Below are 14,648 nucleotides of genomic sequence, written 5' to 3'. Positions count from 1 at the left end.
AGTTACTTGTATCTACAGACACCAGATACTGTAAACTGTTTACATTTACCTCCCTACTTCTTTAAAGCACTGGGATTTAAGAAGTAGGGACAAAACCTTAAGATAATCAATTTGCTGTCAAGAGTAGGAAAGAAATCAGAATTTTGACTTTTTCCCCTTGAAAAGTCCTTCAAACTGATTTAACAGCGCCAATGTGTCTTGTGGCTGAAAAGCTTCTATTAGAGCAACACAACTTAGCAGGAGCGACAGCAAGTCAGTTTTAACATTATAAATCATCCATAGGTTCATGTTTCAAAACAATCAGCGACCACTGAAAATATTTCAACACTTGGACATTAAAATAGATGCTGCGATCACAACCCAAGAGAGCCTCAGCTGTTAGAGGACTGATGCAGGTAAGGGTCTATTTTCAGAGCAGGTGAATGTTTCCGATGCAATTATTGACCTGCTGAACATCTCCTGGGGTTCTTCAGCAGCATTTTGTCTTAGAAAACCAGTCATTTGTCAGTTCTGTGGGATGTGAATTTAAAGACAGACACCTCTGATCTAATAAAGTTTTATTTTCTTAGAAATGGCCAGTTTCCTGTTTTCTTTTTTTGTCTTTCTAAGAAAGTATACCCCTTTTTGAATTCCAACTAGCATCTACATAATGGTTATTGAATACTTCACAATATATTAAGTCTAGATGTTATGGTACATGCATACGATTCAGGCTGCATGAGGAGCCACAGTCACCACGATACACGGGGGAGAGAAGGGGGGAGGACGGGGGTGGGGTGGGGATGGGGGACTGCAGATTGACTTGTCGGTTCCAGTACAAAGGAGCTCTGACGCCCCTTATTGAAACCCTCTCCACGAAACACTGACTGCATCAACTTATAAACATATACACGCACACACACAACTTCCACTGTACACAACACACATTTACACACTCACATACACACCTTTATACAACTGTGGAGCCCCTCCACCTGCCATTTAAGCTAATATACTGGAGAGGGTTTTTAGTGTTTAAACGAGATTCTCTTTCACAGAAAGAACTTCACCACTGGGACGTCGGAGTGTCTGCAGTTTGCCTCTGTGTCGGGGTGGGAGGAGGGACGCTAACCAAAGAAAATAATAATAATTATAATAATATATAATAAAATAAAAGACATTCAAATACAGTCAGCTTTTTGCTTGAAAATACAAAACTACATGAGAAAGCATTGAAATAAAATCCATTGATCAGAACATATTTTTTTTTTTTTTAAAAAAGCCCAAGTGCTCCATCACACACACAACCTTGCTCCTTATCCACACACAACAGAGCAACATCCGCCCATTCGTTGCCTAGTTACAACTGCCTGGGCAGCCAATGGGGATGACAGCTGCGAGGAAGCAGGAAGTCTCTTTGACAGCAGTTCTTGTGAATAAGAAGAAATGGGCCGAGGATTAACGCCGGAGGGGTGGGGGGTGGGGGGGATATCTTCACTCGCTGGCTGCCGATCGACAGCCCTTCTCTTCCCATCTTCACTTTGTCTACAGACTGCATTAAGAAATACTCATGAGGAATCTCTTGTGGCCGTTCTGTCAGCTCCACTGCTCCCTCTAGTGGAGTCTGGCCCGCTGCAGTCAGACACACTGCAGCGGGCAGGAAGCTGCTTCCTCTGCAGCCTCTTTCACCTCGAGCCCGTCCGAGAGCGCCGCAATCGCAGAGTCTCTCTGGGTCCTTATGGCTGCAAGTGGATGTGTGTATGTAACTGCGTGTGTGTGTATATGTTTGTGTGTGTGTGTCTGTGTGCAGTGTAATGTGTTTGTATGCTAATGTGAGAGTGTAACTAAGGCCGATGCCTTCAGTTATGTTGCAGCGTGTTGGACTCGATGGGCGGCGCCGAGTCATACAGAGTGTCTGTGTCGTGTGTGGGCTCTCCGGCCAGCGTGCACGGGTTGGACAACGTTCCCGCTCCGCAGTCACAGAAAAACCTGCAGGGGGCAGACGTCAGGGATTATGAACCAGAGTGTCTTTAAATGAGTGAAAGAAAATCAGGAACAACCTTCATTCCAAAACAGCTGGAACGCTGTGTACAACGTAAATAAAAACAATGGGATCACGGTTTTGTGTTTCCTGAGCCTATCTACATTAAATATATCATCTTTGTACTCTTTTTAAATTGAGTATGTGTCAAGGAGGATTAAGAAATGATCAAATTCTGTTGTTTTTTACGTTATACACAGCATCCAAAGCTTATTTGTATTCAGGGTTGTATAGAACACAATGGGACAGCATGAAAATAAAACAAATGTCTGAAAAGAACCAGAATGTCTTACCGATCGTGCCGTATAAACTCTACATCGTGCCCTTGGTGGCACTTTTTGATGCAGTTAACACAGATGGCGTTCCTATCTGTTGTATTACAGGTGTGACATCTGGAGAGACGAGACAAAGCAGATTTAGATAAGACAATGTGCATGTGTAATTGATCACCGAGATAGGTGCAGGTGAGTTTGGGTTCGACTCAGTTTACCTGTAGAAATCGTGCATGGGGTAACTGGTGTAGCTGGAGATCTTGTAGAGACACTGTCCTCTGCTCACCGCCTTCTCAATGGCATCCTGGTTATTCAGAATCTTGTTATCTGAAGGAGGAGGGACAGAGAGTAAACACGGGTGTGTGATGAGAGGGCAGATACAACCAGATTGTAACCAGGCGGGGAAAAGCTTAACTGCACACAAAGTTACCTTTCATGGTGACGTTGACCCCCGAGGCCAGAAACAGGCCTCCGAAGCGATTGTTGAAGATCTGGTTGCCCTCCAGCGTGGCTGTGGCGTGGTTAGTGATCTCAATACCTGGAGAAGAAGAAGACAATCAGCAACACAAGGAGATGAACGCTAAGGAAGGAAAATTGATGCAATATTTGCAGGAAATAGTCAACAAATCACTTATTTTAGACCACATTCTGGCAGTTATTACATTCACTATTTGTTCAGTTTATAAGCCGTGTTGTACTGGCATTTTATGGACTGAGTATAATATGAACTATCCATAAAATATGTCACTTAGTCAGGGGTTGTAAACTACTTTGCTCATTGAAATAAACCAAGTCCTTTAATAAAAAAGGTTGGGAGCCACTGAATTAGGATGTTATGTGTTCTGATACGAGTTGATTTTGAAAGCCAACCTGCAGCGAAGCCGTCAAAAATGCGGTTCTTGCGGAGTATTGGATGGCTGTTGGTGCTGATGAGCACACCGGCCTGAGCGTTCCTGAAGATATCGTTCTCTTCCAGCAGACCTGCAGAGAAAAAGATAGCATATTATAGAAATACATCGGCAAAATCATGAGAACAAATACCAACGTAACAGGTAAAAAGATGCCCGAATTCTAGTATGTGAATCTTAACATTGAAGTGCAATAATAGGTTAAAGTTTTAGACAGATATCGAACAAAAAGGAAGAAATTTCAGGCTCGTACCTCTGCCTCCATTGAAGATGCAGATGCCTCCGTCTCTGCCGTCATGAATCTTATTCCGTCTCAGCGTGGGGTTGCTGTCCGTCTTGATCCACACCCCGGCCATGGCGTTGTCAAAGATCTCATTGTCCTCGATAAAGCCCAAACCTGTGATAACAAACAGCAGGATTTTAAGTGTAAGTACACATAATACACGTACATGTGTGAGACAAAGAGTGAGAAATACAGACCTGAGTTGTAGACTAAAATCCCTCCATTCTGGCCTCCCCAGATCTTGTTGCGCCTGATCTTTGGGTTGCTCCCCGTCCTGTTGAGATTCAGCAATCATTTGAGTCAAAATAAAACTGGGAAAGTCGGTTACATGCTGACGTTTTTACGTAGGATCATTTGGTTTTGTTTTTTGATTAATTAGGGGGTAATCATTACCTTATTTGTACACCAGAGTACATGTGATTATAGATGTCGTTGTCTTCCAACACACCGTGACCGTTGTCGTAGAAATACACACCAACCTAAATTTTAAAAAAGCCAGATGATCATGCTGTAGATTCAATGCAAGGTTATTTAATAAGTTACCGTTACACATATATATATAGCCTATACAATGTTACCTGTTTGCCACTGTGGATGCGGTTCTTGCGGAGGACAGGAGTGCTGCCTGTGGTCACCCAGACTCCAGCCAGTGTGTTGCTGTAAACCTCGTTCTCCTCAATCACCCCCTGGCCTTTCTCATGCTGAAACACAAAGCGGGATCAGCTGTCAAACATGCTTTCGACGAGGATAGCTCGAGCTTTTATTTGAACTAAACACCATACAGATATTTAACTGAAGAAATTTACCACATAGATGCCGCCGTGCTGTCCATCGTGGATCTTGTTGTGCCGTACGATGGGGCAGCTGTTGGTTCGGATCTGGATTCCCGCCAAGGCGTTACCATAGATGTCGTTACTCTCTATCAAACCTCGGCCATCTCCAAATATGTACACGCCTCCTTGGTTACCGTTGAATATAGCATTTCCCCTAGAAACAAAACAAAACAACAATCACAGTCTTGGAATAGATGCTAAAAATGAATTTTCCTACATTTACAAGTAGCCGGCAAGTACAATCACTCGTGTCCAGAGGCATCCCAGGAAAGATGCCGTTAGTCTCAAGCCCTGATGTTGACCTTGACATAGTTTGCAGTCTTCAGTACGATGTCATTTTGCACCCACTCCATCGCCTGAATGTTTTTCTAAGTTTCCTGTGTGTAGTGTCCTCACCGTATCGTGGGGTCACTGTTGGACGTGATCCACACACCAGCGAAGTTATTGGCATAGATTTTGTTCTCTATAAACTGTCCCCTGCCCTTCTCGTGGACGTAGATTCCTCCCGTTTGTCCGTGATGGATCTCGCAGCGCACCACCGTGGGGTTGGCGTAGGCCTTTACCTCGAAGCCTGCAATACGGTTTCTATGGATGTTGCAGTTCTCAAAGTAGCCCTGAAACACAGAAGAGTACGTGTTAGATGGTCCTGATGTTTCCCACGCAATAATGTGTGACAGGACATATGTGAAGTGTACTTACCATGCCGTGATCAAAGGTGAACACTCCAACATCTCGTCCGTGGTGGATGTGGTTACGTCTAATGATGGGATTACCGTGGTTTTTCACCCAAATTCCTGCTAGCGCGTTGTTGCTGATTTCATTGTCTTCATAAATGCCCTGAAACGGACAACGAGACGTGGAGTCACACACACTGAGGAAAATGTCTGTGTATGACTGTGCATTCATGGCAAAACAAGTTATTTTTACCTGTGCGTGATCCGTAATGTACAGTCCTACGTTCTCACAGTCACTTATGTTGCAGTGTTTGATGGTTGGACACGCTCCCTGGCCACTCACACACACAGCTGAACCCACTGAACACAGAAGAAAACACAAGCATCACATCACAGTAGAGCTGCAAGTGATCATCGCTTACTTTATCAAATGGACAACAGACAAAAGCAAGGAAATCCTTACATTTGAGAAGCATGAATATTTGATGAAACTGTTGAAACATACCTCTGTGGTAAATTACATATCTCTATACACATATTTATCCAAAATGATTATTTCACTTCTTCGCATTAAATCAGATGTTATTGTGCTATGAACGACCAAATAAGGTTTCGTGATAGCATTTTACAGAAGGGTACCAAACTGAAGGTAAACGCAAAAAAAGTTTCAAGCACTTCATCCAAAACAGCACATTAAAATCCATGCATTTTCAAGAATTTCCAGCATCCACACCAACCCTAAAATATATGCTGGTTGTGGTCATAAAATGTGTACATGTTCATACAGTCTGTTCAGACCCACGGGTCAACAGCTCTGCCAATCATGTATCATGTGGATACTACAAGATCTAATTTAAATGCATATGATTCCCATTACCAAGTAACCTGTATTTACCAGCTAGAAGATAAGATTTCTGTGCAACACATACATAAAAATTAACACTAGAATCCCACTACTGCCAACACTGTAGTCATTACGGTTTAAAAAGGCACATTTATTATGTCTTTTTTTTTTTAACGACATGCAGGTTTAAAAAACTAAAGATTAAAACTTAATATCAAAAGGTTAGGATATGTTGTAGGCAGGAGCAGATTGGCTTCACTCCTAATAAGAAATTACTCCCAAGACATGTGTTTAATTGATGCTACACGTGGTATGAGGTCTCATGACACCAAGTCACATTATCAGAGACACATGACTCTGCTGCCCACCTGTCCTGCTGCCTGCTAACAGCTAGCTAGCCGTTAGCTCTATTAGCTCTGCAAGCTGTTATCGCCCTTAGTCAAACATACTGCACGACTCTGCTGTCTACCGGCTGCTAAATGCAAACAGCTAACCAACTCTTCTGCTGATCTGAACACAGAGGTGATGTACAGAATATAGCGTTACACCCTGTAATACTGGCCCTCATTTTTCCATTGCTGTTACCCAACAACATGAAGTTTGGCAAACCATCGCAATGAAGGCAAAAAAGAAAGACTGCTTATTTGTTTTTTTACCCAAGACCTAAATGAAAAATAAAGTTTCTCATCCTGGGAGATGACATTTGCAGAATTCCTTTATACCAGCAGCAATCAATGTGTGCTGTCACTTTAGTTTACTTTATGTTCTGATCATGAGTATTTAATTCTTGCCCGTTTTGATGCTGGGAGACAAACAAATATAATGACAAGATCATTTAATGTCAAATATTAAAAGATGTTTGTTTTAAATTGTGTTTAAAAAAAAGCATTTATGCAGGAGTATTTTATTAAAATTCAAGCATATTCCCAATCTTGGTTAAATTCCTTTGTAAGAACCCTGTCAGTGATAAATACCAAAATGAGGGACACTGTGTGCTTTGGCTAAGTTACTTTGGCTCTGCACTGTAACACAGAGTACAAACATACACCCGTGCAGTATAATGTAAAACAGTACTGCAGTAATTCTTATTCTTAGAAGCTAATGTTAGATCAGTCAACAAAGCGCTGATTCAACTTTGTTATTTTTAAGGCTGTACAGGTACAGGTGTCCAGGTGTGGTCAGCGTGTGCGGTAGGGTACCTGTGCATGTGGAGCGGATGATGCAGTGGTCGATGTTGGGGCTGCAGTTGACGGTGATCTCCAGACAGTGGTGGGCGTTATGGTGCTGTGCCGACTTATCATCAGGATTAAACTGAGGAGAGAGAGGCAGCAGAGTTCAGACAGAGGCTGCGCTTACTGACAACACATCGAGCTTCTTTCCACCCACCACATCCACACTGGACTCTCCCTCACTGGAGGCAGCAGTGCCACTAATACTTGTAACTGAAAACGGGAATTCAGTCAGGAAACAGTGATGTCTTACACCACAAGAGACGTTTTAAGTATTTGCAAAAGATGGAAAACCTTTTCATTTGCATTCCTGAATAATATTGTCTCATAAAACGTTACAGCTGGTTTAATTCTACATGCAAAACTACCCAGATAACCAACAGAGGTGTTTTTCTACTATTTAACGTCAGTCAAACATAAACCCAAATCTAGTATTTTGTACAGTGCAACTGGGACTGTATGACATCAACTCGGTTCACTAAAGTAGTCTGATTAAGATCAACATATCCGCTTCCTGAGCTCTTTAATGATAAAGTAGACATTTCTAAATAGGGCTGCAACTAATGATTTTCATTATCGATTAATCTGCAGATTCTTTTCACGATTAATCGTTTATAAAATGTCACAATTTCCAAGGCCCCAAAGCTGATGTCTTCGAATTGCACAGACTCTTCATTTACATTATGATGACAAAGAGCAGCAGATGTTTGACATCTTTGCTTGAAATCGTTTATTAAAATGGTTAGTAACTGGCAGGGGTGTTACAATTTTTATTCTCAATCGAGAATCAGTCGCTTTCAATTTTGATGATTGAAATCAAAAGCAGGATGAGCGTACTCGGGACGCATATTGAACTGAAACTGAATTTCTATATTTGTTGTTTATTGTCGCATCCCTGAAGGGTGGTATTTTGTTGTTGAACAAATAATTGAAGCAAGCTATGTTTGTAAAATAAATAAATAAAATATCTTTTAAAAGGGAGGAATTTAAAACTATAAATGACTGTTGTCAGGGCACGAAACCAATGATCTGTTGATCTTTACAAATCCAGATGCGATAGTCCAACAGTGGTACAGCGATAAGTGCTAGAAAGTGTTTAAATCAAAAATCTAATTGAACTGTAACCTTAACATTGAAAATCAAATCGAATTGTGGATTTGGAGAATAGTGACACCCCTAGCAGCCACATTTTATCTCGATAAACTAATCGTTGCAACTCTAGTTCGAGCTTTAATAAAAAAAATAATTAAAAAAATTGAATCACTTGATTAACGACCAGCAAATGGAAAAATTCTTAATCCAAAACATGACGATGAAGCAGCTTTGAGCTGTAAGAATATCTCTTATAGGTCACAGTCTCCTTTTCCACTCTTCAAAGATGCAGACAAAGTTTCTAGTCGATCAGATAATTTTGTTATCAGGAGCGGATGAGCATCACTACAAAGCCCGTGTTTGACATGTTTGACTCATTTGTGATTCTTGCTTACATACAGCATATTCTCCTCAGACCACACAGGAACTCCATTTGGTAAATAAGCGATTTATCCTCAACTATGGAGAAATAACTCAGCTGGTACTTCCCGCTGAGACAACATAACTTAACATTGGAGCCCTCAGATGGGACTATAAAACAGGGTTTTCAATATACAGCCAGTAAGTTTGTTTAAAAAGGTGTATAAATCAGGGGAAAGATGAGATCTGTGCTTACCTTGATGGTCATGTATCCCACATAGGCATCCTCTGAGCCCTCCATGAAGACAAACGTTGAGTCTCTAGTATTCTCTATCACCACCTTATCTGCTACTTTACCAGGAGCTGAGGGGGAAGCAGAGAAAACCTCATTAACACCCTCATACATATGGACATAAACACAGCTGAGAGAGTATCTCTCTTTAAAAGAGATATTGATTGCATGCGGCACAGGCATCAAGGTAATGTCTTAAGCACTTTTCAGTGAACATGCTTACCTGCACCAATCATGGTGATGGGAGACTCTATATAAATCCACTCATCTGTATAGATGCCAGAGTGGACGAAGATTAGACCGTCAAAGTGGGCCTCCTGTACTCCTCCCAGCGCATCCTCAATGGTGTCATAATACTGCAGGAGAAAGGCACAAACACTTTGAGGCTAAATAGACATGCCTACAATTCATCAGAGGGCAGTTAGGAAAAGCTAGCAGGTGTTTACATTAGCTGTGCTTTGCACTATGACCAGTGAGGTAGATCCTGAAAGGGTTTCTCTTAAGCGATGAAGTTTAGACTCACCAGCATGTTCTCTCTGCCTTTGTATCTGCCAGGGTTACTGTAGAAATGCTCAGCAAAGCCTGGTTTTACATGAGCGCCTTTGTACTGCAAGACAGACAACACCAAGGTCAGAATAAACGTCAGAGGCATCCCACCAGCCTTCTCCAAACAGTAAAGTTTGACTCAAAAGCGTCTTTTCTTTAGTTGCTTAAGTCAGGTAGGGCTACAGTTATATACCATAGTATGGAAAGTCTTGGTTATCATACTGTTGCGGCATGGGACGATATGAAAATTTCCTGTAATGATTAGCCCGTCCGACATAATCACGATTCACAATTGTGAAATCATCAAAATATTCTTAAAACTTAAAAATAAAAACTTCAGTTGCACTAAAACATACTGGAATCACTTTAACCTTACATTTAGTAAGAAAACAAATATTTTCATTGCATCAATTATAGGAAATGCAATTCTTTGTGAAAAACAACCACAGAATCTTAAATGGGTAATGAGAAGTCCTCAATAACAAATGGAGGAAACCTCATCGACCCAGTCTGTTTCTTTTTTGTTTTTAATTCTGAATCAGTAGTTTTTACACATCGGGGTGCAAGCCATGTCTTCAGTCACGGTGACGGGATTAGGCAATTCACAGTAAATCAGGAAACCAATACAGGACTGTATATCAGCGAGCTAGACAGCTTTTTCAAGTCATAAGTGTGAGGATATTCCTGATTTTCTCCATTCACAAGTATCCCTATAATGAAAATTCATCTCATCCCTCATACTGTGTACATTCGCTTATCTACAGTATATAATTCTACCATATACGTGATTAAAAATCGATATATTTCAAGCTTCAAGTAACTGATAATAATTGTGAAGTACCGTATATTGTGATGCCATTAAAGTGTCATATTTTCTGTGATGGTTATTGCACTGTGAAGGAGTAAGGTTTGTGAAAAGAAAATGCGTAGTAAAGATAATGTGCTACACAAAAGGGCACCATAAAAAAAAGGGACACAGTGTAAATCAGTGCTTCTTGTGACCCTTTAAAACAAAGCAATGTTTCTACTGGCGGTGAACACTTACTGAGGAGGTAAAATCATTCAACAACTCACTGGGGAAAAGGGACAAAAATCTGAACAAATAATCTAATCTTGTGTATTAGAAAATGTCTTTTCAGGGTTATGTGAGCCCCGAACCCCAAGTTAGGAACCACTGGCATTCATAAATATATGCAGCCCACAAACCAAGCAAGACAAGGCAAAAAACTGCATTCTTGTCTTCCTAGACATCACAATTACAAGCCACAAACAATAGGTAGGACTCCACGATCATTACAGAAACAAACTATGATCGATGTTTTGTTTCGAGTTGGAATTTTCCTACCACATTATAATTGGTAAAGCAAACATGTTTGTCTTCCATTAGCCTCAGGACCTTAGACGATGTTTAGTCTGAGAAAATCCCTGGATTGACATCATTAGATAATGAGATTAACTCAACAGTAAGGAATCTTACACATGCTATTGTTGACATAGGCCTCAGAACAACATTGCAATCAAAAGTTCACATATGAAACTGATCTGACTGTGGATGAACTGAAAGCTTTTCGTTGCGACACTGAACTTCTGAGAAATACCATGTATGCAGTTCTAAAGAAAAGTAGCAGAAGAAGAGTTCCGACAAATACTGGTCATTAATCTGCCAAACAAAAGTCACGCTAAGGATCAGCTGTCGAGAAATTCTGAGTGTTTGTGTTTCCAGAAAATACTGACGAGTTTGAACAAGCACTTTAGTGGAGGCACTTTTTAAAAAAGTCTTTGACTGGTGTAGTTTTTCCATTCAGCTGCTTACCGTTACTTAATCAAGCACATTTTCCCATGTGCTTGTCCAAGTTATACTGTCAAGTAATAGCTGAGCTTCCATCTCCCAGAGGACACACTGTGACATTTCAAAATAAATACACAGACCTTGATTTGCCTTCTAATGTGTGTGTGCAAAGTGTTTTATCTTTATAGACCCTCTTTTCTCAGTGGCAGATATTATTACCCGAATGAGTAGCATACATTTTACTGCAAATCCATATATGACTGAACCAAGTTTTTAGCACTTTCAACCAGTGGGGTTATGTTCAGACTGCAGGCCAATCAGATTTGTATCTCAAATCAGATCTTTGAGATAGACTGTCCACACTGTTATTTGTAAGTGATCACATTTTTTGTGGATTTTTGTGTCCAGACAACCAACGTATCTGCATGGGTTGCTGTGGTTAACGACCTAGGCGCCAGTCACAACATATACTCGTTCCAACACAGAGAAAGGAAATGGAGAACCATCACCTCTCTCTCCAAACAATCACGCTGTCAAGCTGAGAACTCTGAATTCCAATAAAGCCCAGGGACGTGTCCGTAGAAATCCGACTTGAATCGCTTCTCAAGCTACCTCCAAATGTTGTTTGGATCCAATTTGCAAAGATCGCATTTCATATAGTTTTTTGCAGCTCTAACATCCTAAAATCAATCTGGATAAATCTGGATATTCCTTTAAAGAACTAGGTGAGCTGGCCGTCTGAGCAAGGTTCATCAGGGCAGACTTACCAGCTGTTGGAAGCTCTCCTTCCAGGGGTTTGGATGTTCATGCTCCTCGGGGCTGACCTGGTAGAACCTGCCGGGCTCAGGGTGCATCATGGGACGCGTGTACTCAAACACCTCCATGTATAGACGCTTCCTAGAATATTAAATGCCACACAAAACTCATTTCAGTTGTCTGCTTTTAAAATGACATTCAAAACAGGAACAGACAAGTTTCGATCTCGACAGCGGTACTGACCATAAGATGGGGTCGTTAGCTAGCTGGCTGAATCTCTTGCAGACACAAGCTGCCTGACAGAGGTCCTGTTCCAGTAAGTAGGAGAAGATCTTCAAAACTACCTCATCTGGAAGCTTCTGTTGCAGATATTGCTCTGCTGGGGCTGCTAAAAAAAAAAAAAAACACAAATACACATGCACACGCACGATTTAAGCTTCAGGAAACATCTTTACCCACCAAGGAGTCATGCTATTTAATGGATTTATCCGCACACACTGAAAAATCAATAAGGATAAAAAAAAAAAAGCTATCACTCTCCTTGCCCTAGTTGGAGATTTAACACACACCTGGCAGGTCGTGGCTCTTACCGGACACTCGTGCCCGCTTGGCTCGATGGCCAAAGGCCTCTGTTGATGAAGTGGAAGCTCCCTGCAAAGGAGAGGAAATAGGATATCAGCTTCATGCCAAGATTCAAGCACTAAGTAATCAACTGGGAAATTTACTGCTCAGTCACAAAATCATTGTTCCTTCAGAGAAGGACTTAATCAATCAGCAATTCTCTCTCTCATTCACAATCATACACACGCACACAAAAATGCACTCAAATGTGTCAGTCTCACCTCCATTGGGCCCTTGCTGGGGCAGGCAGAGGCGGTGGCAGAGGCAGCAGCGGTTCTCTTGGGAAGCAGGGTCTTGCGTCGAAGCTGGTAGGGACTGTTCTGAGCTCCTGGACCGGATTCCTCAATAGCCATCTCTGCTGCAGCTGCTGCAGGAGCCTCCTCATCTGGACAGAAAGGCATACATATATCCTATACATACACAGTGTTTCTGAACAGGCACAAAGCAAGCAAGAAATACCTGACAATAAAAGCCCAATCATCTCTCTCTTTTGCTCAGTTGCACGAGTAAAATTTCTCCAGCAAACCCTTAACACCACTCCACACTTTTGACCATTAATGACACAATGGTGTGCATTCAGCTCACATGCAGTATTCTCACTGCGCAGGCTAACAGACAGGGTAATAGTTGGTAAGGCAGACAAAGGTTAGTGATTGATAATGGCAGATGCACCCCCTGCAGCCACATCTACCAGCCTTTCATGTCTAGTCATTGCCCACTGACATCGGGGCAGTGTGCATTTGAGCCCGGGGTCCTACACGAGCAGAATCGGACTCATCTCTTTGCGGGGCTGTCAAGTGAAAAGGGCCGCAGATGAAGTCGATCAGACGTGCGGCTAATGGCTAAAAACTGAACTGCGTAGCTGGCAAATCCGCGGTGTAAACAAATCGAGCTACGGCTAGCCACCGCCGCGAACAAGGAAGGGGACGCGGCTTCGATCTGCTCGCTGCTCGCGTTCAGCTTCAAAACTTACAGCCACCGAGCGCAGAAAATAGACACGGTGAATTCATCCTAATCACATCCGTATCATCTATCACAGCTGATCCGCGTGTGGCCTCTTTGAAGCTGGGGGCAGCTAGCTAGCATTGCCCCCGTTCGCCGCTAATGTTTTTGTTAACGTTACACCCCAAAAATGGCAGTCCGAAGACACCGCAGATTTACACCCTCGGAATCGGTAGTGACAGCTGGGAATGCAGCGGCCGAGCAGACGCGCAGATTGTGGTCCGAGCGTGTGAGGTCGACCCCTTCGCCTCCAGCTGAGGTTACCTGAATAAGAGCCATTAATGTTGGCCGTATAGCTTCATACGCATTACGTTAGGTTGAAGACAACCCCCAACATCCACATATCCTGCTAAGCTAGCTAGCGGCGTTAGCTAGCCCCGATCACTCAAGCCAAACAAAGCGCGGCCTGGCCTAAGCCACAGAGCGAGAAGCCTCGGGTTTTCCTGCTGAACCCGCCGTCTCTAGGAGTGGAGAGCAAGGCCGGTGGCCATAAAACGAGGGTTGCGCGAAGGCTGTTATCGCCTGACACGGCTTCGTCTTTAATCATTAGCCGGCCGCGGCCTAGCTTACCTCTATCCCCGTTGTTCCGTTCGGGCTGCACCGGGCGCGGCCTCGACACTCGCCTGGGTCTCCTGTTGGTGGCTCTGACGGAGTTCATCTGGGGAGTTGGTTGTCGAAAAATAGACTGCTATCCTCGACCGCCCGCTGCTAAATTTAGCCCTCGACCCAAACTACCACCCGGACAGCCTATTTCCCAGCTACACCCGAACAATTGCGATCAAAAACCCGCTGGTATTTGGGGTGTAATCGCTTTTTTTTTTCCTCCTCCGTGGTGATACAGCTCCCCCCGTATCGCCGCTCGGTGCCAGCTCCGTCTCAGACTGTAGCAGGAGGAGCCATTAACCCACACGGGAAACAATCGCGAGAAGAAAAAAAAAGAAGAGCAGAGCGTCCGCTCGACCAATCACACCTCGCGTTTTATGATTTCCTCCCGCAGCGGCCAATCAGGAGCGGCGTAGCAGACGACTTGACAAACCTTTCTGTTGGGGTTCGGGATCGGTCAAGCGGCGACTTAATCAATGCTTTGGCTCCCTAATGGACCCCACAGTCACCGAAATACTGTTTAT

General features: G+C 42.8%; 1 protein-coding gene across 4 annotated transcripts; it reads right to left on the bottom strand.

Moving 5' to 3' along the window:
- Window positions 1–542: 542 nt before the first annotated feature.
- Window positions 543–14,404, bottom strand: fbxo11b (F-box protein 11b). Of its 4 annotated transcripts, none has more exons than XM_073489389.1 (22): window positions 14,092–14,404; window positions 12,741–12,904; window positions 12,468–12,549; window positions 12,142–12,286; window positions 11,910–12,039; window positions 9,331–9,414; window positions 9,031–9,163; window positions 8,772–8,878; window positions 7,034–7,145; window positions 5,244–5,350; window positions 5,016–5,153; window positions 4,713–4,930; window positions 4,290–4,470; window positions 4,062–4,184; window positions 3,877–3,962; window positions 3,681–3,757; window positions 3,454–3,597; window positions 3,163–3,273; window positions 2,723–2,830; window positions 2,511–2,619; window positions 2,314–2,412; window positions 543–1,968 (listed from the first exon to the last, which is right to left on the bottom strand). In XM_073489389.1, exons 1-22 carry the CDS (start codon window positions 14,177–14,179, stop codon window positions 1,839–1,841), a joined length of 2,676 nt encoding a protein of 891 aa, XP_073345490.1. In that variant the 5' UTR covers window positions 14,180–14,404; the 3' UTR covers window positions 543–1,838. The 4 variants fall into 4 exon arrangements, with proteins under 4 accessions (XP_073345490.1, XP_073345491.1, XP_073345492.1 ...); XM_073489390.1 differs by having other exon boundaries at window positions 1,742–1,968; window positions 12,142–12,283; window positions 14,092–14,278; XM_073489391.1 differs by having other exon boundaries at window positions 1,742–1,968; window positions 12,489–12,549; window positions 14,092–14,278.
- Window positions 14,405–14,648: the final 244 nt, after the last annotated feature.

Source organism: Pagrus major, chromosome 20, assembly GCF_040436345.1.
Source record: "Pagrus major chromosome 20, Pma_NU_1.0".
In the NCBI taxonomy this organism is placed as follows: Eukaryota; Metazoa; Chordata; class Actinopteri; order Spariformes; family Sparidae; genus Pagrus; species Pagrus major.
This window is presented reverse-complemented; position numbering and strand designations above follow the sequence as displayed.